This window comes from Aedes aegypti, chromosome 3 (assembly GCF_002204515.2).
Source record: "Aedes aegypti strain LVP_AGWG chromosome 3, AaegL5.0 Primary Assembly, whole genome shotgun sequence".
Classification (NCBI taxonomy): Eukaryota; Metazoa; Arthropoda; class Insecta; order Diptera; family Culicidae; genus Aedes; species Aedes aegypti.
The window spans coordinates 405,849,093-405,876,307 of record NC_035109.1 but is presented as its reverse complement, the minus strand read 5'-3'; the positions used below and the strand labels follow the sequence as shown (position 1 = coordinate 405,876,307).

The 27,215-nt window shown below is 39.8% G+C and overlaps 1 protein-coding gene across 1 annotated transcript; it reads left to right on the top strand.

Moving 5' to 3' along the window:
• The first annotated feature begins 4,613 nt into the window (after nt 1-4,613).
• LOC5568579 (putative polypeptide N-acetylgalactosaminyltransferase 9) lies at nt 4,614-26,463 on the top strand. Its single transcript, XM_001652358.2, has 5 exons — nt 4,614-5,151; nt 5,245-5,806; nt 5,875-6,039; nt 24,903-25,555; nt 25,960-26,463. Exons 1-5 carry the CDS (start codon nt 5,143-5,145, stop codon nt 26,347-26,349), a joined length of 1,779 nt encoding a protein of 592 aa, XP_001652408.2. The 5' UTR covers nt 4,614-5,142; the 3' UTR covers nt 26,350-26,463.
• Nucleotides 26,464-27,215: the final 752 nt, after the last annotated feature.

Below are 27,215 nucleotides of genomic sequence, written 5' to 3'. Positions count from 1 at the left end.
ACGTTTTCAAATAATGTCATGTCAGTGAAGAGCAATCATGACATAGAACGAACAAAATTATTTTTACCTAGTATAAACATATTGAGCTTGAGCTTGAGCTTGAGCTTGATTAGCCGCCCGTGGATGCACTCCAGTATCGCCAGATCAGCTGCACTTACACAAGGAACCAACCGACTGCTTGGGACTAACAGACACCCTCAGTGTATAAGTGCTGGTGATCTTCTATTTTTAGGCTATAATGGCACCTGCCACGTCAGAATGCAGACCAATGTGGGGAAGGGGGAGGAAATGATGATGCATTGAACTGACTCCCACGTAGACCGTATATACCACTGCATCCACGCCAGTTCATGTGGGAGTGTATGGATTGGGGGAAAGGCATGGCAGAGAGGTTTGCTTTTGTGGTTAGCAGACTGCCTATGTATCAGGCGTGAGAAAGTCGTGCGCGTGGAAGTAGGAAGCGTTAGGGAAACGGTTTCTTGTCCGTCTCTGGTTCTAGCGTTTGCTATGAACGAATAGTTTGAGTGTGATATATTTAGAATGGAAGATAGAAGCAAGTGAGAGATTAAAAACACGAACTACAAAGTACGAGGAAAGGGACGGGCCTGGGATTGAACCCATGACCTTCTGCATATGAAGCAGAAGCGGTAGCCATCAGACCACAAACCCCGTCTATTTTTACCTAGTATAAACATATTCTACACTAACTGACAAAAGTTTGTGTCTTTATTTTTATTCAAATGTTCGACTTAGTGGACATGATTTAGCACAAATCAATTTAAGACCACTTTACAATATCATTTTTAAAATCCAACTCCAAGAAGAGAAAGTGTTCTTCTGGGGCTTTGTTACCGTTGAGAAGAACTTAATTTGTTTATTTATTTTTCAGAATAATTGTTAGTTTGTTGTTTAGTTAAATTAAAGTAATTATTAGAATTAAAAAGAAATGTTTTTTTTTTCCTGTTCGGAACATAAACCACTGCGACCAATATTTGATCTATTGTAGTATATCCCGTGTCCTTTGTGTAGTGCATGTCGTGTTACTTTGTCACTATCGAGAAGTGATAAAGTATTCGGTTTTTTTACAGTTGTCATTCCTAACTTGATCACAGGAAAGGATTCTAATTGAAAGGTTCCGCTTTTTAAACCCTTCGAAGAGTGTGGTGGGTACACTCTCCGCAGGCGCGCCCCTTTATCAGTCAAAATCGGATCCCTTGATAAAGTCGGGAAGTGACACCGATATTGTCCATGCATCAGAATCCTAGTCCTTACTTCTTCAAACTAGAGAACAATAAATAAAAGATTAGAAAACAACTTGTTGATTTCGACTCATTTTTATCCTTGTCTCAAGGTCATTCTCAGCTACTGGATAACCGAGACTTGTCACTATTAACAAGGGTTAAAATGTAACAAGGACTAATAGTGTTCCTTTGATTACTATAGCATCCTGTTCTCTTCGTTTGAAGCAGTCAGGACTAGGGTTTATTGGTAGATCTTTACCCCATAACGCACCACGAAAAGGTGATCTACCCGCGTTATGGGTCAAAAGAAATGTTAGTAAAAATTGTTATATGGTTGTTATTAGGTGGTTAATAATTGTTAATTAAAAGTATCATTCCGGAATTAGTTATAAGGAACAAAATTTGTTAACACACGAAACACATTGAACACGTCTAACACAAATCATGCACGTAGTGAGCCAAAAAGGGGAACACGGTCAGCCATAAGGTATGCCACGTCAATAAGGGAATAAAAGAAAGGGTATAGAAAAGGGAACAGGATGAGCAGGCTACTGGGTTGAATAGCGCTAAAAAAAGGTCTATTCCAAAATTCGATCTCAGTGAGACCACACGGAAATATTTCGAGAAGTTAAGTTGACCGTTATTCCGTTTCAAGTGCATTATTGCCTAAGTGATATACCATTCGAATCAGGACCCGTTATAGTTTGTCTGAATAAATAGGCAGAGGCTCCCACGACCCGTCCAAACCCGTGGTGAACCCCTGTAGCTGCCCTGAAGGCCCGCCTAAGGTCCAAGGATCACCAAGGACACCAGAAGCCGACCATTGGGAAACCCCGACGCCCTAGGAAGCTGGCGTAACCTCCAACGCGGAGACCGTTGGGCCACACCAAGCCATCCAAGCCCCGTATACTTCGGGTTCAGTATAGAACGTGCCGATCAACCCCCACGTGCTCCACTTCCGGCCGGCCGACACACCTCACACCCACACCACACCCAGTAAGTGATAATAAAAGAATTATAGAAGTTGAGTGCGTTTTACTTGGACCCTTGACGAGCTTAAGCCGACCCTAAGAGTCTCTGAATTTGAGCCAGGTCCCTCCGACCGGCCGGGTAACAGCTTCTAGAACAGTTGCAATCTCCTTTTAGTAAATTACTCACACTAGTATTACTGAAAAAAAAGCTATTGAGTAAGCAGTGCTTAAACATTCGTAGCAAATTCTGATTTTTTTCAAGCGCTTTTTGTTAAATAATGAAACAATTCTAATTTTTCAAAAGGACCTGTCTAACATTGAGAGGCTCCCTCAGCTACTTTCTTTTTAATCAAGAACTGAGCTGTATCAACCTCTTCTGTAAGGTTTTTTTTTCATGTTTCTATTTGGGAATTGAACCTCTAGACTCAAATCCAAAACAGAAATTTTATAACATTTTTTTCTGACTTTTTCGAGAAAAACTATCTCTTGCACCTTTTATTCGATTTTACAAATTTTTAATTGTACTTGAATTAATGGATATTTAAGTCTCAACATGATAGTTTTGATTTTTTGTAGTATTTAAAAAAATTATCTTCCACAGAAACTGGCTAGTATCCCAAGTAACTATGCTGCTAAAGCTGAACTGTTGTTATACAGTAATGTTAGCTTTATGTACACCGCCTATATACATAAATTATAGCTTGAACAGCATATGGTTACTTGGGACGTTTTTCGAAAACTTTAGTCACATACATACTTTATGATGAAAACATAATTGACCTAGGGGCGCCCAAAGCGAGGTTTGCCAAGGACTCCGTGAGGCTACGCTACGGCTCTGCTCTTATGGTCAGCTTGCTCATTCTTTAGCAAAATAAGGGATTCGTTGTGGCAATATGTTCAACAGACAAATTTCAACGTCTGAATATTTTACAGATTTTATAAAACATTCTTTAAATGATTGGCAGTTTTCTTGGAACGATGATGAGGGACGATGGTTCAATTTAACCTATTGTTAGTCGATTTACTTGGTTTAAAAAAAAACTGTCTGAAGAAATTTTATTTGTTCATTGTCGAGACTTATATCTAATCATTATATTTGTAATAGTAATTTGTATCGTATTAATATCAATGATTACAATTTGTGTGATTGTGGTGTTGCTTATTAGGATATTGACCATATTGTTTTTCATCGTACGCTCATCGTTTGTTCCCTAAATCTGCTTGTGATATTTTAGGAAGTTACTTCTTACCCTCGTTGAAAATACTTTGTAGATTTTTAAATGATGCTTTTTATTAAGTATGGTTATGCTTCCTTCTTTCTCCTCTCTACAGGTTTAAAGAAAATCTTTTTAACAATCTCATTATTTTGTAATGTTCTTTTGGAAAGATGAAAGGTTTTGTGCCTTTTTGAGAACAATTAGTTTAAAATTATCAAATAAATAGTATTTTGTGACTTCTAGCTAAATTACAATCCTTGAGCAAACATGTGATTTTGATGACTGAGTCAATGGATTCAATTTATAATAAATTTATAAATAGTTCAATCGAAAATATTCAAACAAGAGAATTGTGTTGATTCTGAGTATCAAGTGAGGTGAGACAAGTGGACTTAAATGAAAAAATTGACTTACTTCAATTTGAGCTCAGATCGTCGCGATTTACTCGGCTCGCTTTAGAAATACTAGTACATCAATGCAGATTTCTCGCAGTTTATAACGTTTTTCCAGCAGCCTCCTTTTTCAATTATCCATTAATTTGGTATTAACGTCAAATTTCTACTCTGTACAATAGTCATCCATATTAGACAAAATTTCCAACTAAATGGCCTTTCGACCTAATGTACTTTTCATTGCAATTGAACTCTTTTTGACCAAATGTCCTTTTGTTCAAATGTACTATCGACTTAACGTCATTCGACTAAATGTCATTCGTCCAAATGTCAAAGATTCTTTACCTCCCAGTGGTGATAGTTTTTATCTCTGTCCATTAGTTTGCTAAAAAACAACGAGCTACACACGCGGTTACCGATGGCTTTGAGGCGAGATCATATTTTATGCGAGAGATATTATTTTGATCTTATCACAATATCTGATCCAATACTTCATGCTAAATTTCGATATTATTTTTGATCTCTCATGTCATATCTCCAACAAACCAATAGCTGATAATGATTGTCAGTTATTCTCACATTAGAACAACAAACTATGATCTTGCTCAGCTTTTTCCGCATGCTCGGGTAGGGTAAGGGTGACGTTCCGATACATTTGCAAACTAGATCAAGCACGTTGCGTTTTCTCATCAAGTATAGCAATTTGATCAAACACGTTCTACTTCGCATTCAACTATCGGGAGCTCCCCGTTTTGTCATCTCAGCTGTAATTGCGTTGTTCTTTATGTACTAAGAGACACTAGTAGAGGAACAAGCAAAGAGGTTTTACCGGTAAAAAGTACAGTTCATTTGTGCCAAATTAGTTAGGAAATTGTACTAGCCAAAGCGATGGGACAGCTTTGCGAAGAACCGTGATACCGCACGTCCAAATCCAAAAAGAGTTCCTGAGAAAATGATAAACTCGGTTTAAAAACAACAAAGCCCCTCAGTCAACAACTGATTGTTTGCACATTTGGATAAAACATAACGCCCGTCTACAAGTGCTGTTTGAGGGATGTCTGCGAGCGATACACAGTTATTATGACATTGAAAGCCATATACCAATCTGCTAACGAAAGCAGAGCAATAGCGCTGGGGAGAGACACAACAATTTCGCCGTTGTCGTCGTCGTCGTCGTCGTTATCTTTGAGTGACGAGTACCTTTGACAGGAGCCCTTCACGATAACGTCCGTTGATTCGACAGCTTGTCCAATTGGTGTGTCGACGAGGTTGTTTAGCTTTCAGTTTCTCGCAGGCGGCACGACAGTCAAGAGTGTGAATCATGTTTCGGGTAATTGGCGCTAAAGTTTTATGAGTTGACGTGTGGGATCTTAATCGAGTTTATTCTAATCTGGGTCTCTCTGTGTCTCGGATTGCGGATTAGGCGTTCGGCAAGAAATGGCTGCTTGGCGCCCTCTTCTCGATCGTGGCCGTGATGGGCCTGTTGACGCTCTTCGGATCCAGTTGGGAGATATCCTCGATCCAGAATACGGTGCGCCAAAGGTTCATCGCTCCGAGTACCGACTTCATTACAGAGCCAACAGCTGACAGTGAAATAGTGACCAAGTCGTCGACAAAGTTCGAGTATGTATCACAGACCTTGGATCCCAGATTTCCGACGCCTCCCGGAGATATGGGATCTGGCGTTGTTATGGAAGTAACAGATGCAGCAATCAGCGCATTGGTCAAACAAGGCTACGATATGCAAGGACTGAATCAGTTCTTCTCGGATCTAATGTCCGTTCAGCGACGACTTCCCGATGTCCGGGACAATTGGTGTAAAGAGCCGGGTCGATTCTTGAGCGATCTTCCCGAAACTTCGATAGTGATAGTGTTCTACAACGAAGCCTGGTCGGTGCTAGTGCGAACCGTTCATTCGATTTTGGATCGATCGCCGCCTAATCTAGTCAAAGAAATTGTGCTCGTTGACGATTGTTCTTATCTTCGTAAGTTGTAAATCATATATTAATTAAACCGAGTGCGTGTGTGAAGATAAAAACTCCCTCCAATGCAGCACACACGAAAACCCAACTGGAGGAATACTTCCGAACGTTCCCGAAGGTGCGGATCCTGAGAGCTCCCGAACGGCAAGGATTGATTCGAGCCCGGTTGCTCGGGGCCCAGAACACGACGGCGCAGATCATCACGTTTTTGGATGCCCACGTTGAGTGTACAGTTGGTATAACCTTATTACTCTGATAAGCTTTATCCGGGTGCGGTTTAATGATAATTTTAAAAAGCTGTACAAACAAAGTTCTCACTGGGCTATCGGGGAGATTAGATTGGAACTCTATTTAGAAGGAATTGTGTGGGACTGAAAAAATAGGGGAACCTTTAATATAAACTGATCCGAGTTAACAGAACTCTGGAAGGTGATGGTGCAATAGGCGTGTGTTCTAGAAGTTCATATACCCTCTAATTGAGTGACGAGCTCTTCAAAGTAGCATGTGTCGCAAGAAGTTCTACATAGGCCCATGAATATTGCCTGTTCAGAGATAATTTTTATTTTTACTGCCCAATAAAAAGCCACCATAGCCGTCACTTAAATGATTTATAACGTGAATACTTACCACGCCTCTAACAGTTATTTTCATTATATTTTAAAACAATTTAGGTTACGCTCACACCGAAGGGTAATTGATTGTTCCAATGCATAGTGTTTGAATATGTCGATTTCGTACGCTTTTTGAATAGCTTCTAAATCATTGATTTTAAGTAGATGAAAAACCGAGTTTAGTACTATACCATTTATTTCCACTAGATATTAGTGTTTGATCTTTCGACCTTGACGCTTGCTCCTGCGGGGGCGGGCGATGAGGGCAGGATCAAACGCGTCGGTCGAGTAAAGTGGAAAAGTGCCGCGTTCGATTAGTTCTTTTTGATCTTTCGACCTTGACGCTTGCTCCTGGGCAGTGCGTCAAGAAAGCCCGAGCAGTCGTCAGTTGTTTTCCCTCTTGGGTGGCGCGCTTATTTTCTCTGAGTGCTTTTATACAGCCGAGCAAACGGATTGTTGCTGCAAGCATGACGGATCAGTTGGTGAGCTCGTTTCATGCTACTATTACTAATTTATAAAATATGTATGAATGCACATTCAATCGTTACAACGTTGGGACATAAATACGATTTTTCAACAAACTATGAATGGTTCGTCACTGTGAGTGTCGACATAAACTCTGATTCATTTATTATTTATGTTTAACATTTGTTTTTCAAAACACGGAAAGGGTTCTTTTTACCTTTATTTTTGTAATTAAAAAAAAACTTTTAATGGTTCGACACTACAAGAGGTTCACTTTATTCAAAAAAACTTTGGATGGTTCGCCACTGTAAGTGTCGGCATAAGAATATGAGTGTTCTATGATGTTCCAGCCAATCGAGTTTCTTGTTTTCTCTGTTCTCGTCGATTTTAGACGTTCGATGTCTTCATTAGCATTAGCATTAAGCATTTCGCACAAATTCGTAGGTGGTACAGCCCTAGACCATTGTATGAGGGTTGCCTCCTTCCCGTCCGTTACCAAAGTCAGAGATTCGGGACTAAAGCTAAGTATGCTGTTCCGCTCAAGAAAAGTAAAAATTTCTGCCCAAGAAATGGTCAAGAAATTTCCTACAGTGAGCTCCATTTGAATTGACATTTCTTTTCAACTGCGTACTGCGATCAAAGATAAATGCTTTTCTTGAGCATTTCTTGCAAGAAATTTCCCACGCATCGAGATAGGCGATTACTTTTCTGTTGAAGTGCATACTTCGCTTAACCTCTAACTCTTAGACAAGATTGACGCATCCTCCAATTATCGAGAGTCCTTGCGAAAGCTGGGGAATGGGAATTGATGATTGATTGAACACCTACTTAAGATAGATGCAGAGAACTCTACGACCTCTCATAGGTGTTACGGAATGTTGTGGATTCTTGATGGAAAGGGTATTGCCATAGGATACGTTCGGTAGACGTTCTGGCCGACAAATGGTTAGTATTTACGCATTGTGATTATGCGCTGCTGATCAGAACAAACTCACCAAATTCCTTTTTCCAAAATCCGCTGCAATCTGTCGCTCCTCTAATAATTAACAATAGCGTGAGCCGTAACTTAGCCCTCCCTATCAAAATTCACGCAGTGCAGTTCTTAATCCATCCCGAATCGAGCATCCACGAACCACATTTAATTTTTGAATTAACACGCACGGGAAATAACAAAAAACAAGTCATGCGAAACGAACTCAATTGATGGTGCCATTACAGAGCACTCTCGAGAAAAACGCAAGCAAATCGAATAAAAGTAAAAAACAAAACTTCACAAAACATCTTCAGATATAATTTCCAATAAAAACACATATATCACTTCTAAAAACTTGTTTCTACAGAACATTTGCACGTGGCGTAGCAGTGCCGAATCAAATTTTCACCAGAATATTGAGAAAGAAAAAGAACGCGGACGAGGTAAACGTGACACAAAATTCAATCCGCAGCCGCCCGCGCGCATGGCTTGCTGTGATTTTTAGACGTTCGATGTCTTCAGAGAAGTTAAGCCCTCAGTACACTGTTTGTCAAGTGTGCAAATTTTTCCGCACGCATAAACCAACATACAAACATCGATCTCAACAATGACAAAACATCTGAAGTGTCAAGTGGATATTGAAGTGTTAGTTTATGCGTGTGGAAAAATTTGCACACTTGGCAAAGAGTGTACTGAGGGCTTTATTCGTAATTGGGTTTTGCATCTTTTAGGAAAAAAGTTAAATAGGGTGGCCCTTATTTAAGTTAAAATTTTGACTCATTTGTTCGATGAAATTTGTGGCTGCGTTCTTCTGCAAACTTTTGGAAAATGTTATTTTGAACAATTTTGTCAAGACACTTTTGATCTAACTCTTTATTTGAGCTAAGTAAATTGATTTTGAAAGTTTTAACTAAGAATGGTCCCAAAAAATCAGTTATTTTGGTCTAACTTTTTTATTTTCAGATTTACGTGAATTTTGAAGTTATAAGCAAATTTAAGTGACAAACTATGAAATCTTTAGATGCCCATAACTCATGAAGTTGGTTCGATAAAATTTTTCTTTTAGTGGCATAAGAAAGGCCATACAATAGGAAACTTTTGCTGCAAAAACTGGGAGAACGTATTTTTTGTAAATTGAGAAAATTCACTTCAAAAATACACTTGAAAAATTCGAAATTTGCTTGTATATCACTAGATTTTAAAGTTAACGGCGTGCTGTCTTCAGCAATGTTGTAGAATTTAACTAGATCTACAACTTTTCCATACACCACTTTTTAGAGAAATGTGGAACAAAATATGAAGAAATGATTAAACGATTCTATTCATGAATATAATTGTACGATCTGTCTAGAACATTTAATATCGTCATATAAGGTACGATAACATGCTTTCAATAGGAGAATTTGATTATTTTACTCTTTCGCAATTCAGCTTAGTTAAACCACGAAAAGTTTTGTTTGAATTTTCTTTTATATTTTTTTTTACCAGAAAGATTTAAAATACTTTTAGGTGGATAAATTCAATTATTCTATGGAACTTCGACAAATTTAAGCTAGGAATGAAAAAAATTAAAGGAAAACAACATTTCAGCATATCCAAACTTATTCAAATTCACATAAGCAGTCTGCTAATATGCTATAACAATGCTTGATCTACTTACCCCATCCCATTTAAACGTAGGGGGAAGTGTGCCATGTCCAATATATTTGAATTTATTTATAAAAATCACATATTTTTCATTGTGATTCACTAAATTAGAACTAAAATGCGCACCATGTGTTGAAAAAACTAATAGTATTCGCTTTTAGACAGAGATACAATGGATTTTTGATTTATAGAAAACAATTTTGATATTAATTGATTTTTGCAGCTAACCAGTTTGCTTGTGTTAGTGTACGTATATTATCAGTTTTGCAATAGTATAAGTGTGGATGTAAGAATGTAACCCAAAACGAAGCAATGTTGAGAAAACATTGAACATATTTATAATTATTTATGCTTAATATGAACAAATGATCCACTTATCTCATTGATACACTTCCCCCACTGTACCTTAATAAATATAAGGTGACCTACATCTGAATCGCATCATAATTTCTTCATATTTTGTTTCATATTTATCTAAAAAGAGGTGTATGGAAAGGCTGTAGATCTAGTTAAATTCTGCAACTTTGCTGAAGACAACACGCCGTTAACTTTAAAATCTTGTGAGCTGCAGGTGATTTTTGAGTTTTTTTAAGTGTATTTTTAAAATGCATTTCTCAATTTACAAAAACTACGTTTTTACAGTTTTTGTAGCAAAAGTTGCCTGTTGTATGGTCTTTCGAATGCCACTAAAAGAAAAAAAATAATCGAACCAACTCCATGAGTTATGGGCATCTAAAGATTTCATAGTTTTTCACTTAAATTTGCTTATAACTTCAAAATCACAAGAATTTCAAATTTGCTATGTTCAAAAAAATGTGTATCTTTACTTCCTCTACAACTCTTCTGAAGACCACATTCACAAAAATCTAAAAATAAAAAACTTAGACCAAAATAACTGATTTTTTGGGTCCACCCTAAGTTAAAACTTTCAAAATCAATTTACTTAGCTCAAATGAAGAGTTAGATCAAAAGTGTCTCCGACAAATTTGTTCAAAATAACATTTTCTAAAAGTTTGCAGCAGAGCGCAGCCTCAAATTTCATCAAACAAAAATGTTTTAATCAAAATTTTAACTTAAATAAGGGCCACCTTATTCAACTTTTTTCTTAAAAGATGCAAAACTCAATTACGAATAGCTTCTCTGAAGACATCGAACGTCTAAAATCGACGAGAACAGAGAAAACACTTTTTTCCGGCTAAATTGTCGATTCGATCCATTGTGCATTGACATGTGTGGTCAGTCTAAGCTAAGCTAAGCTAATACCATTTAATTCCACTAGAGTTTGTATCCTTCGACAGATACGCGTATTTCAACCTCAACTGTAAGACCGTCTTCAGTGTCGAGTACTAGACTCGACTTGGTATAGTAGTAAATTCGTTTTTCCATCGACTAATAGGTATTCCACTAAACAGCTCGAAGATTTATTATCATTCATTTTAGCTATATAGTTATGAACGATCTTCTAGTCTGTTGCGGGGTTTGAAGGACATATGAAAGGCTTTGTTTGAGAAATTGTGAAACCGTCCACCAAATTATCAATAATTCAACAATAATTCTATGAAAATAATCAAAAATTAGATTTGAGTATTTTGTACATTTAAATTACACTTGCACATGACACTAAAGAGGTCGAAATACGAGTATCTTTCAAATAATACAAACTCAAGTGGAATTAATTTATATTGCAGCGAATACGGTTTTACGTAACTAAGCACCTCGGACGTTTATCATAAGAAAAAAACAGCTCACTACACATATCGTAGAAAACTCAGCATGAGTGAATGCGAGTTGTACTAATTTAGATCAGAATAATCTGTTGGCTTCGAAAAACAAAATTAACTCTTCTTCTACCAAGAGGGTGGAAACTTACGCCAACTACCAGAAAAAGTTGTGAGTGTAACTTCGACCATGCATACCTCTGTCGTATACGAAGCGATTTTCAAAAAAAAAATCAGCAATGGAACCGGACACTATTTAGTGATAGATGTTCATTTTTGGGTTTTTGAAATAGAGACGTCTTCCAAGTTTTTTGAAAAACTAATTTTTTTTTTACAAATTCAACAATAAAACAAAATTTAAAGCGATGATATATAGTTTTTTTTGCGATTCCGTTGCAAATCAATCAACTTTTCATTGATAAGATACACAACATAATGGCCTGCTTTTCCTACCAAAAAACAATGCTGAAAAGTGCTACTTTTCCGCACTGGTTTCGGTGCTGAAAAGTAACACTTCTCAGTTCTGTTTGGGAAGCGCCAGCCAAATATCCCAGTATATTCTGCCATAGCATCTGATTCTATATCTGATGTACGATCCAGATGCAAGACTGGTGATATTGTCGGTGCGATAAAATGTTAGAATCGGTTTCCCGCCGAAGTTAGATTTTCCTCAGAATCTATGCGAGATATCTTCGGAAGTGGTGCATACGAGTCACATCTGGATGCGTTCTAATGCGCCCTACTTCCGAAGCATGGATACCGAGAAAAATCAATTCGCCGAACTGCATTTTCTAACGATTGACCGATCTTCCAATACTGGTTTAGGAACGGATCGTCCAGCATTCGTAGAGGTGACAACAGAACCCGCTACTGGGGACGTACAGTTACAGTTACCTGTTCTGTCCTCCAACAAGGAATATGGGTCTGTATGATGTCACATTGATGTGAACTAGAAAATTTGTGACATTCGCAGATATTATGTCGCAGCCTACGCGATTGAAAAATACTGCATTGATACTACACATTAGACCGATTCATATTTTCAAGAATGTCGGGAAATCAACCAGTCAACCAATATTTAGATTTTTCATGTTAAAATGAACTTCTGGTCAAAATTTCAATCAATTTGGAGAAAAATTAGGTGTGCTTCAAATCACTTATGTATTTTTAGGATAATTTCAAGCTATAACAAATCATAACTACCGAACGGAACATCGAAAACTATTGGAAATACCTCTACACAGTAGCTGATTCAATTCTACGAACTTTTGTCGAACATGATTTTAAAATTGGAGCAAGTTTTAACATAGTTTGGTTGAGGTTTGTGCTTCGAGGTTCTTGAAAATCACTATTTTTAGGAAGTGTTCTCTCTAAAAAAACATACCTGTATGAAAATTTAGGATTTTTATCTTCCAGAACATGATGACTACATATATCTATAACTCAATCCCGTTGAAAGTTACAAGTTATCTTACGAAAATAAATTGTAAAAAATAGTAACTTAGGAAGCACATATGTGAATCCGCTGTGGGGGAGCAAAGAGCACCATCGTGAGCTTTGTGGAATGTAAAAAATGAACACGTTAGCACTGCTTTTTCTCAGTCGATGATGATGATTGTTTTCAAATCGTTCTGAATCGTCAATGAAATGCGATCAAAACAATCATCAATCGGAAAGAAAAAGCAATGCTAACTTGTTCAATTCATTCATTCGTCGGTACATGTGTCATGCGTGATTTAACTATCATCAGGTTGCGATGCAGTGCTCGATCTTTGGGCATTTTTTGTAATTTATTGCCTTAGGTAACATGTAAGCTGTTAATGGTTAATGAATTCATAGCTTTACAATGTTCTATTCCCGTTGACTATGGTCTGAAAAAATAATGTCAATGTGTGTTTTTTGTACCATATATATTCAAAAAACTGTGATTTCCGGGTACTGCGGAAAACAAATCTCGATCAAACAATGTTAGAACTCAATTTGATCTTATTAGCGTGTTCGACAAACTTTAACAGAATAGAATTAGCTTTCAAGTAGTGGTAATAGCAAGTGGTTTTGATTTTCCAAATGCTAGTTATGATTTTTCAAACCTTGATATAAACTCAAAAACACATTTTCAACTTGAAGCATATTGAAATCTTTATCAAATGAGCTGAAAATTTGACCACACATTGTTCTTAGCATGATAATTCGGAATACTGCTTGACCGGTAGATTTCCAGACATTTTTTCAAATATGAACAGGTCTACTACACATGGATGTATGCCCACGTGGTTTCTGTTGAAATGTTTGTTTGTGGTTTTGAAAATGATCCAGCATAAACGGCATTTTTCGTTAAAGCAAAATATGTTGTATGCAACGCGTTGCAAAACTCGATTTTTTCAGCACTCGTTGTATTTATTCAACTCGGCGAGCCTCGTTGGATAAATGTACAACTCGTGCTGAAAAAATTATAAGATTTTTTCTCGTAAAATATAGAAAAGATGGATTTTCAACAGAATTTGGAATATTTATAGTGACTAAAAGTAGCCAATATGTGCATCATTCCTGTGACCCGGAGTGGTGCGGGTGTGTATATGCGAAACTAGATGTTGTAATCTGGGTCGGTACGGAACAGGAAGCAAGTGAATGCCAAGGATGGAAAGCCACTCGGCAGGATCGCAAAGTTTTTCCCGACAAACAAAACCAACAACGACGGGAACAAGTTCAATGCTGTGAAATTGTCTCACCGGTACAGTGTACTGTCAACGTTCATCAAGGGAAAATACAGGCAGGATTTGATAGCAGCGGGTTGAGCGATCCGAAGCTTGTGGTTTTGATGGGAAACTACAAAATGGCAACGTCGGTAGGTATTTATGGTGTCGCTGGTAAACGGATGTGATGTATCTACCCAGGAGATGCAGAGGTGATCACGGTATCTAGTAACAACGGTAGTCACACTAACATTATTTCTATCATTTTACGGTAAGATACTTTATTAACACTATATATGATATATTACTATATATTGGGTGTTGGGGAGGGGTAGCCTAAGGGAGTTAATTGAACTGTTGACTGGATGAAAGTGCGTGGGGTCGCCAGCCTTTTGTCATGAGAAAACAGCCTTAGTGTTGTCTTCCAAAGGTCTTCAAAGATATTAACTAGCCCTGCTACAACAAACCATCAGGTAGATCATACCATCCCGGTATGATTCTGCAGCCATAGGTAATCCTTGCGCTGATGGTGGCTAAATAATCATCATCATCATCATCAACTCGTGCTGAAAAAATTATCATTTTGCAACTTGTTGCATAATAGTTATTTATGCAACAAGTTGCAAAATGATGATTTTTTCAGCACGAGTTGTACATTTATCCAACGAGGCTCGCCGTTTCAGCTGGATGAACTCTAAAAGCACAAACAAATATTTCAAGAGAACCCTTATGGTCGTACAGCCATGCGTGAAACTACGCATTCAGCATTTTTCAATCACGTAGGCTGTGATACAGTAGTACCCAAGAATGACGCAAATTTTCTCGCTCCCATCGGGTATCATGCAGTTCTATATTTCCTATTGGAGGAAAGATCAGGTAAGACGATCCGGATCCCACATCATAATCGCCAGTCTGGGTAGGAACCAGATCGCACAACGGATATAGACTCGAGTGAAGCGACTTGTACTGGAAACCAAATGGAAAGTCATTTCACTCGAGTCGAGAATTGTCACCTCGCTATCCAACAATTCTCACATACGCAAGTTGTAGAATATCCCTAGAATCAGATGCAATTGTGCTTATTCTGTGCGGCATATAAGGCAAGACGAGTCGGTGAGGTGTCAACTTGTTCCCATTTGATTGGTCGCCTCAAGTCACCCGAAGTGAGAACGACTTGTCTCGATTCACACGCCGCGCAGAATAAGCACAAATGGCATGAAGAGACTGGGTTATTCGGTTGACGTCTACAAAAACAGTACTGAAAAGTGTTACTTTTCAGCATCGAAAAGAGTTCTGAAAAGTAGCACTTTTCAGCACTGTTTCTTTCGGTAGGAAAAGTAGGCCATTATGTTGATCAACTTCTCAATGAAAAGTTAATTGATTTGCAACCGAATTGCAAAAATAACTATTTCGACATGAAATTGATTGTGAAAGTCAATTGAATATGTTTGAGTAAAAAAATGAATTTCTGATAACACTCAGATACCCTCACAAAAACGTAATTCCTGAGCTTTTTTCGGCAATTAAATTGTAGAATTCATGTCAACATGCTTAAGCAGAAAAAGATTTTTTTATTTCACTCTAAAATTCTTTTGCTTAAAATATTACGAAAAACATATTTTTGGACCCGTTTGCCTGTATCTCAAAATTCAATGCGATGAGATATATGTAGTTTTTTCCACACTAAATTGATTGTTACAGTCAAATGAACATGTTCGATAAAAAAATGAATTTTCGATTAGACTCAAAATTTGTTTTACCCAGAAAACCACACAGAAAATGAAATGATTGAGCTTTCCTCGCGAACCTCGTCCATGATAATATTTAAATTTCATCTAAACTTCAAGACCGAATTCTAAAGAAACGAAAACATATTATGCTAGCCTCATGGACAGCACACTTTTCTAAGAATTTATTTAAAAACAAAAATAGAAGACAATCCTATTTTTTAGAATTTGTAATACATTAAATTTTTATTGAAACATATGCTTTCTATTTAAAAAACATGTTATTAAACAATTTGATTCGGGGTATGTTGAACCAATGGGATAATTTTGATAGTTTTTTTTTATAATACATTGTTTCTGCTCTCTTTTTTAATAATTTTTATTTTATATGTTTATAAACAATGTTGACTTTGATTACTATAATAGTTTCAATGTATAAAAATGTGACGCTGAAATATTCTAGTTCTTCTATAACAAGTCTGTCGAGGATGAGTGCCGAACTCTGTAAAACTCCATCAAATAGTAATTGTAGAACAGGTTTTTGTAAAAATGCACAAAAAAATCATCATTATGTAATATACGAATAAATGTTCTCAAATATTCTCGATTCCAGCGATAAGGCAGTTTCACGCTAACCCTTTTTACTCTGCAATAGTTTTGCTTAACTGATTAACAAAATATATGTTAAAATTAATATATTGTGAGTTCCACACTATCAAAGGTACCCCATTCTACGGTATTACAAATTTTAGTTCATTCTTAAGCTTCATCAGAATATTTCTTAAACATTACAAAGTAACCAAGTATTATTGAAGGCACTAGAGAATTTGTAAATTTTTCAATAAGGGATGGTACACTATACTGATGCAAATCATTCTCCCAAAATTTTAAGTGATTTGGAAGAGATTTGTCTGTGCATACGCCATTTGAAGTTAATTTGGAAATTACTATGGAAAAGGTAAGCCTTTTGTGTTCAGTCCTCTAACTGCTCATCATAATATTTTATGGAAAAGTGAACACACTCTTCTCATGTGAAATCTTCGCAGCTACCACTTTGCCGAAGACCACATTTTGGTGGGACTTAAGGATAATTTGTTATTATTGATAACAAAGTCTAAATCATGCTGAGGTGATCATTTATTTACTTTCAGAGCAACACTATTTTTTGCTGTAGAACATACAGTCCGGTCTCCTATTAAACGCATTCCTATAACGTGCACTCCTATTACGCTCACTCCTATAAGACACACCAGAACGTTATAGGAGACCCAGGGAGCGCCGCCTAGTGGCAAAATTTCGAAATTTTCGGCTCAAATAATGTTAGCCCTTGTGATACTGAGCAACTTTGCCGGAGACGCCACACAGTGGGACGAAACTGAAAATTGGCAGTCAAAATCTCTTAGAGGCGTTTTAGCCCATAGGTGTCTTCGAGACATTGTTTTGAATTATCATCCCGAGTAATAATGAAAAATAATTTTTAAATTTAACTAAATAGGGCACCCGAGAAAAAAATATTTTTTTGAAAAAAAAAAATGTTTAGGGTGGTAATTACTTAAGCAGAGTTTTAGATCTTTTTATTTTCAACAACTTTGCTGAACACACTTGATATTTTTGACTTCATTTTTAGGGTGATATTTTTATATTTAACAAATTTTATCATAAATATCAGTTTTTTGGCCATTTCTATAATTAATGTGCAATTAATGAACACAAACAACTTTGCCGAATATACCATAGCTGTGAAATCATAACATAGGAAGATAGAATGAAATTATGGTAAAACTTATATAATTTTCGACCATTTTTCTAGGCAAACTTTTGGCACACTTGAATCGGCAATTTTTGGCAGTCATATTTAATATGCTTTGATGCCTTATCATATCAGCTAAAGCGCCATTGCAATATAATGATCGGGTCTCACAGGGCACATTGATTTCAACATTTTTTGACGAGCTTGGAATTTCGATCCTAAATAGTTTTTTGACCTTGTATGCTCACAGTGCAATTAATTAACTTGGAATACTCTGTATTTATTATAAAGCATAACAACTTTTTGAGGCAACATCTTTGTCACACTAAAACTGCTCAATTTTAGCACCAAATCGTAGTAGCAGACGATAATTCGGCTTCGGTTACAATGCGTGAAAAATTTAAGAATAAATAATAATATTTATTTATGATAAAAAGCAAATGATAATAGAAAGTAAAACATAATTTCGCTTGTCAAGCCCAATTCCTCTAATTTTTGAACCATTAGGCTGTTGTGCAAGCAAAGGTGAACTTATGTCCGAACTTACTGATACACGAGAAACCTACCTAGTAAATTCTCAAAAATAATTTTTATTTTAATAAAAACATTTTTTTTCGATCCAATACATTTACAGCTTGTCAGCTTATACAGATATCTTCAACTATGTTTTGTGATATAGAAAATAACAGAATATCCCAAGTTTATTGATTGCACTGTGAGCACACAAAAGGTCAAAAAACTAATTGATGTCAAAATATTATTCCATGCTTGTCAAACAATGGTTGAAAACAATGTGCCCTATGAGACCCGATCATTCTATTGCCATTTGGCTTTAACTGATATGATAAGGCATCAAAGCATTTTAAATATGGCTGCCGGTAAATGGCTGGGCATGGCGTACCATTGGTACCTCGCGTACCTGCAGGAATAAAATAGACCCCTCTGTGCGGTCCTTAGCCTCTTGCCCAGCAACTCCTATCCCTACCTCCAGGGCTGGCATCTCCTCAGTGAAAACAGAAAAACACAAAGAGCGCGCACTTTTGTGTTGATCATGAATTTGAGTGCAGTGCGACAGCTACACTTTCTCACTGGTTCTTCCCTCTTTGACGCCTCTTTGTGTTTCTGCTCTCGCTGCAATGCATCCTTCGACACAAAGTGTTGATGGAAAATGGTGAACACACACTCTTTGTGTGGCTCATTGAGTACCTACCGAATGCTTCTATAGGAGCTTCTATTGGAATATATGGGAGTATTTTTGGAACGGGACCGACGAGTAGATGACGGAAATCGATGTCTGACGCCATTTTGGATTCCAAAATGGCGTCAGACATCGATTTCCCATATTGCATGGGTTCAAAATGATTTTCACAAGCCGGAAGTCGCCATCTTGGATTCCAAAACGACACCGGATATCGATTTCCGCCATCTACTCGTCGGCCCCGTTCCAAAAATACCCATATTGCATGGGTTTGAAGCGCTTTTCACAAACCGGAAGTCGCCATCTTGAGTTCCAAAACAACTACGGACATCGCTATCCGACATCTATTCGTTGGTCTCGTTTTAAAAATACCCATGTTATAAGGTAAAAAGAGCCAAATTGTGTGCACTTTGAGCATGTTTGCCAACACACTCCGTCAGCATTACTCTTTGCGTAATCGCTTACACTCTCTTTCCTACTGCGTGTCCTCATTGTGTTCGTGTTGTTACACTTTGCGCGCGTCTGTCTCCTCTTTGTGCAGTGGTTAAATTCTGCTCTTTGCGCGCATTGTGCGAGTTGATGCCAGTAACCTTGGGGAAGATCGGGTAACCAACCCCCAGTGGGAACTTTGGTCGTATGCTGACACGGAAGGGGGGGTTTGGTTTTGCCTTTGCAAACCTTGAGCGTCTGTACTCCATGTTAGGACCGGCCCACAACAGCGTCTGTTCCCCATGTCAAGGGCGGCTGATCATCGTCCGAGTGCCAGAGAAGGACTCTAAGCTAAACTGCGCACTATGGTCCTCCGGAAATCAAGGGGGTTGGTGTCAGGTCCTGCAAGCCAGCCGTAAAAAAATCAAGCAACGAATAATCAACGAGAGCGACGTAAAGGAACTAGCGATTGGAAGCTCGGTACGTGGAACTGCAAATCTCTCAACTTCATTGGAAGTACTCGCATACTCTCCGATGTACTGAAGACCCGCGGTTTCGACATCGTAGCGCTGCAGGAGGTGTGCTGGACAGGAGCATTGATGCGAACGTTTAGAGGTAATCATACCATCTACCAGAGCTGCGGCAACACACGCGAGCTGGGAACAGCTTTCATAGTGATGGGTGATATGCAAAGGCGCGTGATCGGGTGGTGGCCGATCAATGAACGAATGTGCAAGTTAAGAATCAAAGGCCGATTCTTTAACTTCAGCATAATCAATGTGCATAGCCCACACTCCGGAAGCACTGATGATGACAAGGACGCATTTTACGCGCAGCTCGAACGCGTGTACGACCGCTGCCCAAGCCACGACGTCAAGATCATCATAGGAGACTTAAACGCTCAGGTTGGCCAGGAGGAGGAGTTCAGACCGACGATTGGAAAGTTCAGCGCCCACCGGCTGACGAACGAGAACGGCCTACGACTGATAGATTTTGCCGCCTCCAAGAACATGGCCATTCGTAGCATCTATTTCCAGCACAGCCTCCCGTATCGGTACACCAGGAGATCACCTCAGCAGACAGAATCGCAAATCGACCACGTTTTGATCGATGGACGGCACTTCTCCGACATAACCGACGTCAGAACCTATCGTGGCGCCAACATTGACTCCGACCACTACCTGGTGATGGTGAAACTGCGCCCAAAACTATCCGTCATCAACAATGTACGGTACCGACGCCCGCCCCGGTACAATATCGAGCGGCTGAAACAACCGGATGTCGCCAATGCGTACGCGCAGTATCTTGAGGCAGCGTTGCCGGATGAGGGCGAGCTCGATACGGCCTCTCTTGAGGACTGCTGGAGGACAGTCAAAGCAGCCATTAACGACGCTGCCGAAAGCGTTGTCGGATATGTGGAACGGAGCTCAAGAAACGATTGGTTCGACGAGGAGTGCCAGGAGGTTTTAGAGGAGAAGAATTCAGCGCGGGCTGCAATGCTGCAGCATGGTACGCGGCAAAACGTGGAACGATACAGACTGAAGCGGAAACAGCAAACCCGCCTATTCCGGGACAAAAAGCGCCGCCTGGAGGAGGTGGAATGCTAAGAGATGGAGTAGCTGTACCGTTCTCAAGAAACGGGAAAGTTCTATCAGAAGCTCAACACATCCCGCAAAGACTTCGTGCCGCGAGCTGAGATGTGCCGGGATAAGGATGGGAGCATCTTGACGGACGGACGCGAGGTGATCGAAAGGTGGAAGCAAGAACACAGGCACAGAAGGTCAGGACAGCGAAGGCGATGGCTACGTCAGCACAGCGGACAGCGGAAATCAACCAGCTCCCACGATGGGGGAAGTTAAGGATGCCATTCAACAGCTCAAGAACAACAAAGCCGCTGGCAAGGATGGTATCGGAGCCGAACTCATCAAGATGGGCCCGGACAGGTTGGCCGCTTGTCTGCATCGGCTGATAGTCAGAATCTGGGAAACGGAACAGCTACCGGAGGAGTGGAAGCAAGGCGTTATATGCCCTATCTCCAAAAAGGGCGACAAACTGGAGTGTGAAAATTATTGTGCAATCGCCATCCTAAACACCGCCTACAAAGTGCAATCCCTGATTCTCTTCCGTCGTCTATCACCTATAGCAAACGAGTTCGTGGGAAGTTATCAAGCAGGTTTCATCGACGGCCGCTCGACAACGGACCAGATCTTTTCCGTGCGGCAAATCCTCCAGAAATGCCGTGAGTACCAGGTCCCTACACACCATTTGTTCATCGATTTCAAGGCGGCATACGATAGTATCGACCGCATAGAGCTATGGAAAATCATGGACGAGAACAGCTTTCCCGGGAAGCTCACAAGATTGATCAGAGCAACGATGGACGGTGTGCAAAACTGCGTGAAGATCTTGGGCGAACACTCCAGTTCGTTTGAGTCTCGGCGGGGACTACGACAGGGCGACGGACTTTCGTGCCTGTTGTTCAATATTGCGCTTGAAGGTGTCATGCGGAGAGCCGGACTTAACAGTCGAGGTACGATTTTCACGAGATCCGGACAATTTGTTTGCTTCGCGGACGACATGGATATTATTGGGAGAAAATTTGAAACGGTGGCAGATTTGTTCACCCGCCTGAAACGCGAAGCAACAAGAGTCGGGCTAATGGTGAATGCGTCGAAAACAAAGTACATGCTGGTTGGCGGAACTGAGCGCGACAGGGCCCGCCTAGGAAGCAGTGTTACGATAGACGGGGATACCTTCGAGGTGGTGGACGAGTTCGTCTACCTCGGATCTTTGTTGACGGCTGACAACAATGTTAGTCGGGAAATACGAAGGCGCATCATCAGCGGAAGTCGTGCCTACTATGGGCTCCAGAAGAAACTGCGGTCAAGAAAGATTCACCCCCGCACCAAATGCACGATGTACAAAACGCTCATAAGACCGGTAGTCCTCTATGGGCATGAGGCGTGGACTATGCTCGAGGAGGACTTGCAAGCTCTTGGGATTTTCGAACGCCGAGTGCTAAGGACGATCTTCGGCGGCGTGCAGGAGAACGGCATGTGGCGGCGAAGGATGAACCACGAGCTCGCTCAACTCTACGGCGAACCCAGTATCGTGAAGGTAGCTAAAGCTGGAAGGATACGCTGGGCAGGGCATGTTGCAAGAATGCCGGACAACAACCCTGTAAAGATGGTGTTCGCCACGAATCCGGTCGGAACAAGAAGGCGTGGGGCGCAGCGAGCTAGGTGGATTGACCAGGTACACCAGGACCTGGAGAGCGTGGGTCACAGTCGAGGATGGAGAGAAGCGGCCATGAACCGAGGGAATTGGCGAAATATTGTTGGCGAGGCTTTATCAAGATAATTGATGTAAAGCCAAATAAGTAAGTAAGTAAATATAGCTGCCGAAAATTGCCGATTCAAGAGAAACTTGCCTAGAAAAATGATCGAAAATTATATAAATTTTACCATAATTTCATTCTATCTTCCCATGTGATGATTTCACAACTTTGGTATATTCGGAAAAGTTGTGTATTTTTGTAATATATGAAATGTTGTAGAACATGTCATGTTCATAAATTGCACATTAATAATAGAAATGCTCAAAAAACTGATATTTATGATAAAATTGATTAAATATAAAAATATCACCCTGAAAATGAAGTCAAAAATATCAAGTGTGTTCAGCAAAGTTGTTGAAAATGAAAAGATCTAAAACTTTGCTTAAGTGATTACCAGCCTAAACATTTTTTTTTTTTCAAAAAAATATATTTTTCTCGGGTGCCCTACTCAGTATAATTTAAAAATTATTTTTCATTATTACTCGGGATGTTAATTCAAAACAATGTCCCGAAGACACCTATGGGCTAAAACGCCTCTAAGAGGTTTTGACTGTCAATTTTCAGTTTCGTCCCACTGTGCGCCATCTTTCTAAGTGATCAGGCTACTGAGCTATGAACAAAACAAAAATTCCATGCCCACTAGCGCCGCCTGGTGGCGTAATTCCGTATCAGAATGACAACCGCATGTCAGTCCTTGAGCTACTGAACAACTCTTCCGAAGACACCAAAATTCCACAACATCTGGATCTAGAGATATCATTACAATACAATCATTACAAAATTTTGCATTCTTATCCCTCATGGTTCATATAGTGCAAATCAGAAAAAGCGCCCCTACCGGCCAAGTTCTCAACTTAAAGGGTGATCCTCAGCTCCTAAAGGTAGATCGTACTTAACACTGAAACTTCGCCGAAGACAGCACTGTGCTCTATCTTTTGGCATACGAGATATCCAACAACACCCCCAAAGTGATGAAATCCCATAAGCCCTGAGTCTCCTATAACGCAGATTCCTATTACGCCCCCCAACCATGTGTCTAATAGGAGACCTGACTGTAGTAGCCTGGATTATTCCCTCCAGGAGCACCACTGTTGCCTGTCGGGCAGTTGGTTCAGCATGCAAAATGCATGTGGTCTTCAGCAAAGTTGTAGCTGAAAGGATTTCCCATGAGAAGATGTTGTTCACTTTTCTATAACACATTGTAAGGTCTGCACACTAAAGGTTGGCGTTTTCCATAGTAATAAATATAAATTTCAAATGGCGTGTGCACAGTCAAATTTCTTCTGAATCATTTCAAACTTTGGGAGGATGCTATTTACCATAATAAAATTTGTTTAAGTATAGGGGAGCAAAAATTTCAAAACTTGCATCACTCTAATGGTACACAAATTATGTCATGCAAAATTTCAACTTTTTGATGATGGAATAATATCGCGATTCCGATTAGACGTGAATATATCATGAATCGTATCACCAACTAAAGGTGACTCCCAGATCTTTACCTTTTTCCACTAACCCAGCGAGCCATTATTCCACAAAGATAAAACCGTGCTTCTCTGTACCACTAATGTCAATATTAAACCACACATTGATAAAAAATCATCGAGATTTATGTCATATGTGCCTGACATATTGAAGTAGGTAAATGACCTACATATATGTATGTTACGAATGACGTAATTTTCCGTCATCCTGAACTGAATGGGGGTGGGACATTTCGCATAAAGACGTTTCGCATACGGACGTTTGGCATAATGGACATTTGGCATAATCAGGATTATATGCCTTCTTTAAAATGCTACCTGTTCTTGTATGAAACTGCATTATGCGAAACGTCCATTATGCCAAATGTCCGTATGCGAAACGTCCTTATGCGAAACGTCTTTATGCGAAATGGGTCTCCCCCGAACTGAATATTGTCCTGATAAAAAAAAATCAGTCACATGGGACGTAATTGAGCATGGGCATAAGTGATCATACAATTCGTAGTTGCTACTCATTAATTGACTAAAACAATGCAAAGAAATTCAACAAATGGGCCTTGGGATTAGCATAGCATTCACAATGTGCACAAGTCCAGAGCTCGAAATTTCAAAGTCATTACCGGCGCCGGCCACGTCCTTACGGTGATCGGGGAATGGAAGGACTGTTAGTTAGACAGAGTTAGTTAGAGACCGAAGAATCTTTTGCATCTTAACAGTTGTCATAAAAAGGATATTGAGTTAGTGGAATTAGGTAAGGATATGGGAGTCATTATTATTTGGTGATGCGATCCATGATATAATCATTTCTAACCAGATTCGCGATATTATTCGATAAGCGGAAATTTAACTCACACCCCATGCCACGATATGCTTAACTGCTTCGGCACTAGCCGCACGGCCACAAAGTCCACAAAAGTTTTCGTTTATAACCACATTTTACGGCTACGTTTGTATGTAATCTGGTTTCCATTCTCAAGGCTTTTCCCAGCACTATAAATCTTCTTTATTGAGTTTCAATTTTTTTTTCATAACGGTTCACTCCAGATTCATGAAACTTTTCTTCGCAGGATGGCTCGAAGCACTGCTAGATCCGGTGGCACGAAATTCCACAACCATCGCCATTCCCACGATCGATTGGATCGACGAGCACGATATGCATCTGCGTACGGAGAACGCTCCCAGCTACTACGGTGCCTACGATTGGGATCTAAACTTCGGTTGGTGGGGACGGTGGAGCAGAATCAATAAACCCGAGAACAAGATGGAACCATTCGAAACCCCTGCAATGGCGGGGGGTCTCTTTGCGATCACTCGATCGTTCTTCGAACGGCTGGGATGGTACGACGAGGGCTTCGACATCTACGGCATCGAGAACATCGAACTGTCGATGAAGAGTTGGATCTGCGGAGGAAAGATGGTTACGGTTCCCTGTTCGCGGGTGGCTCACATTCAGAAAACCGGACATCCCTACTTGATCCAAACGAAGAAAGACGTGGTTCGGGCGAACTCGTTGCGTCTTGCGGAAGTGTGGATGGACGAGTACAAACAGATCATATTCGACATCTACGGACTTCCGAGGTATCCGGTCGAGGAAATTGGAGACGTTTCGCACAGGAAGCAAATCAGAGAAAAGGCCAAATGTAAGACCTTCAAGTATTACGTGCAGGCGGCTTTTCCGGAGATGAACAACCCAATGGTGGAAGGCGCATTTCACGGGGAGGTAGGATCACGGTGCTTCAAGAAGAAATAGCCATCGTCAGTTGGTTTATATATTTGCTCTACACTTCTGGAGCGTTGAAGATTTGATCGATAGATTGCATGGTGGTGATGACTAATCGATCAAATTTTCAAATTTCGCTGTTTGCTTCTCTAGACTAGTGTTCTTGAGAGTTCGAGGATTACTTCGTTTTATAATCATCTTAAGGTGGCCAAACTGCCACGCTTTACTCTAACGTAATATTTCGTCTAACGATTTTTCTTTTGCAAATCGTTCATAAAGTGTAGAACAACTATTTTGATAAACTGGCGTTAAAAGTTTTGATGTCTATTTTTGATAATAACGGTAAATGTGGGATTCGTATAACTAAAATCATTGTGAATACATTGAACTTCATTCTATTGCAGGTGAAAAACATGGCGCTGGGGAACGACACTTGTTTGGAGTACCAGTTGGACACCAACACGGTCCGGATGGCCACATGCGATCATCAGGAAACGGGTCAGTTTTGGGCGCACAATTACTACCAGGAACTGAACAGTCACAAGCACTGCCTGGACTACACCGGAGACACTCTGGGAGTTTACGGATGTCATCGATCACGTGGAAACCAGGCGTGGCAGTACGTGAAGAAGACGAAACAGATCAAAAGCGTGAAACACGGAAAATGCCTCGGGTTGAGCTTGAAAACCATGAAAACATTGCTGGTGGAAGATTGCGATGAGAAGAAAGAGTCTCAAAAATGGCTAGTGTCATTTGTGGATATAGATACGTCCTTTTTCCGGAAACCAACTTGAATTGGTTTGAAATGTAATGGTAGTTTACATTAGGTAATTTACTTTAAGTAGGAAATTTTAAACGAGGAACTGAATAATAAATTATGTGTTTGTTGTCATGATAACAAATGGAAACATTCATTTGCAAAAAGCCACATATATTTAATGCAAATTCATAGCTAGACCATTTATCTTGTCAAGATGAACCCTTATTTATGGAAACATTTTCCGGTTTGATAAAAAAAAATATCCGGTCTGCAAAAGATCAAACACCAGACATACTTAACCGCAAACGGAAACAGTGGCATGTGTAGCGATGGTATCTGCTGAACATGAAATCAATTTAGTGCGAATACTTCGAATTGCTTATCATCACAAGTTGTTACGCATATCACTGATTGACGGTTGCATCATTCAAGGTTTCCGGCCAATATCATGTCGATTTTTATCTTACATCAGAATGTTTCATTAAATTAGTTAACGTCTGTACAGATAGTACTGAATCAATAATTTTAGGCCATAATACTCGGTCCATGATCGCATCTCTCCATCCTCGCTTCTGCCTTACACTTGCCAGATCGTTGTGCACTTGATGCGCCCACCTAGCTCGCTGCGCTCCACGCCTTCTTGTACCAACCGGATCCGAAGCGAATACCATCTTTGCAGGGCTGCTGTCCGGCATTCTTGCAACATGCTCTGCCCATCGTATCCTTCCAGCTTTGGCCACCTTCTGGATACTGGGTTCGCCGTAGAGTTGGGCGAGCTCGTGGTTCATCCTTCGCCGCCACACACCGTTCTCCTGCACACCGCCGAAGATCGTCCTAAGCACCCGACGTTCGAAGACTCCAAGTGCTTGCAGGTCCTCCTCGAGCATCATCCACGTTTCA

Bases quoted from the DNA above. Each gene is read 5' to 3' on its own strand.
- LOC5568579 (XM_001652358.2), top strand. The intron at 6,040-24,902 runs GTATAACCTTAT...TTTTCTTCGCAG, and splicing joins CCACGTTGAGTGTACAGTTG to GATGGCTCGAAGCACTGCTA. The intron at 25,556-25,959 runs GTAGGATCACGG...ATTCTATTGCAG, and splicing joins AAGGCGCATTTCACGGGGAG to GTGAAAAACATGGCGCTGGG.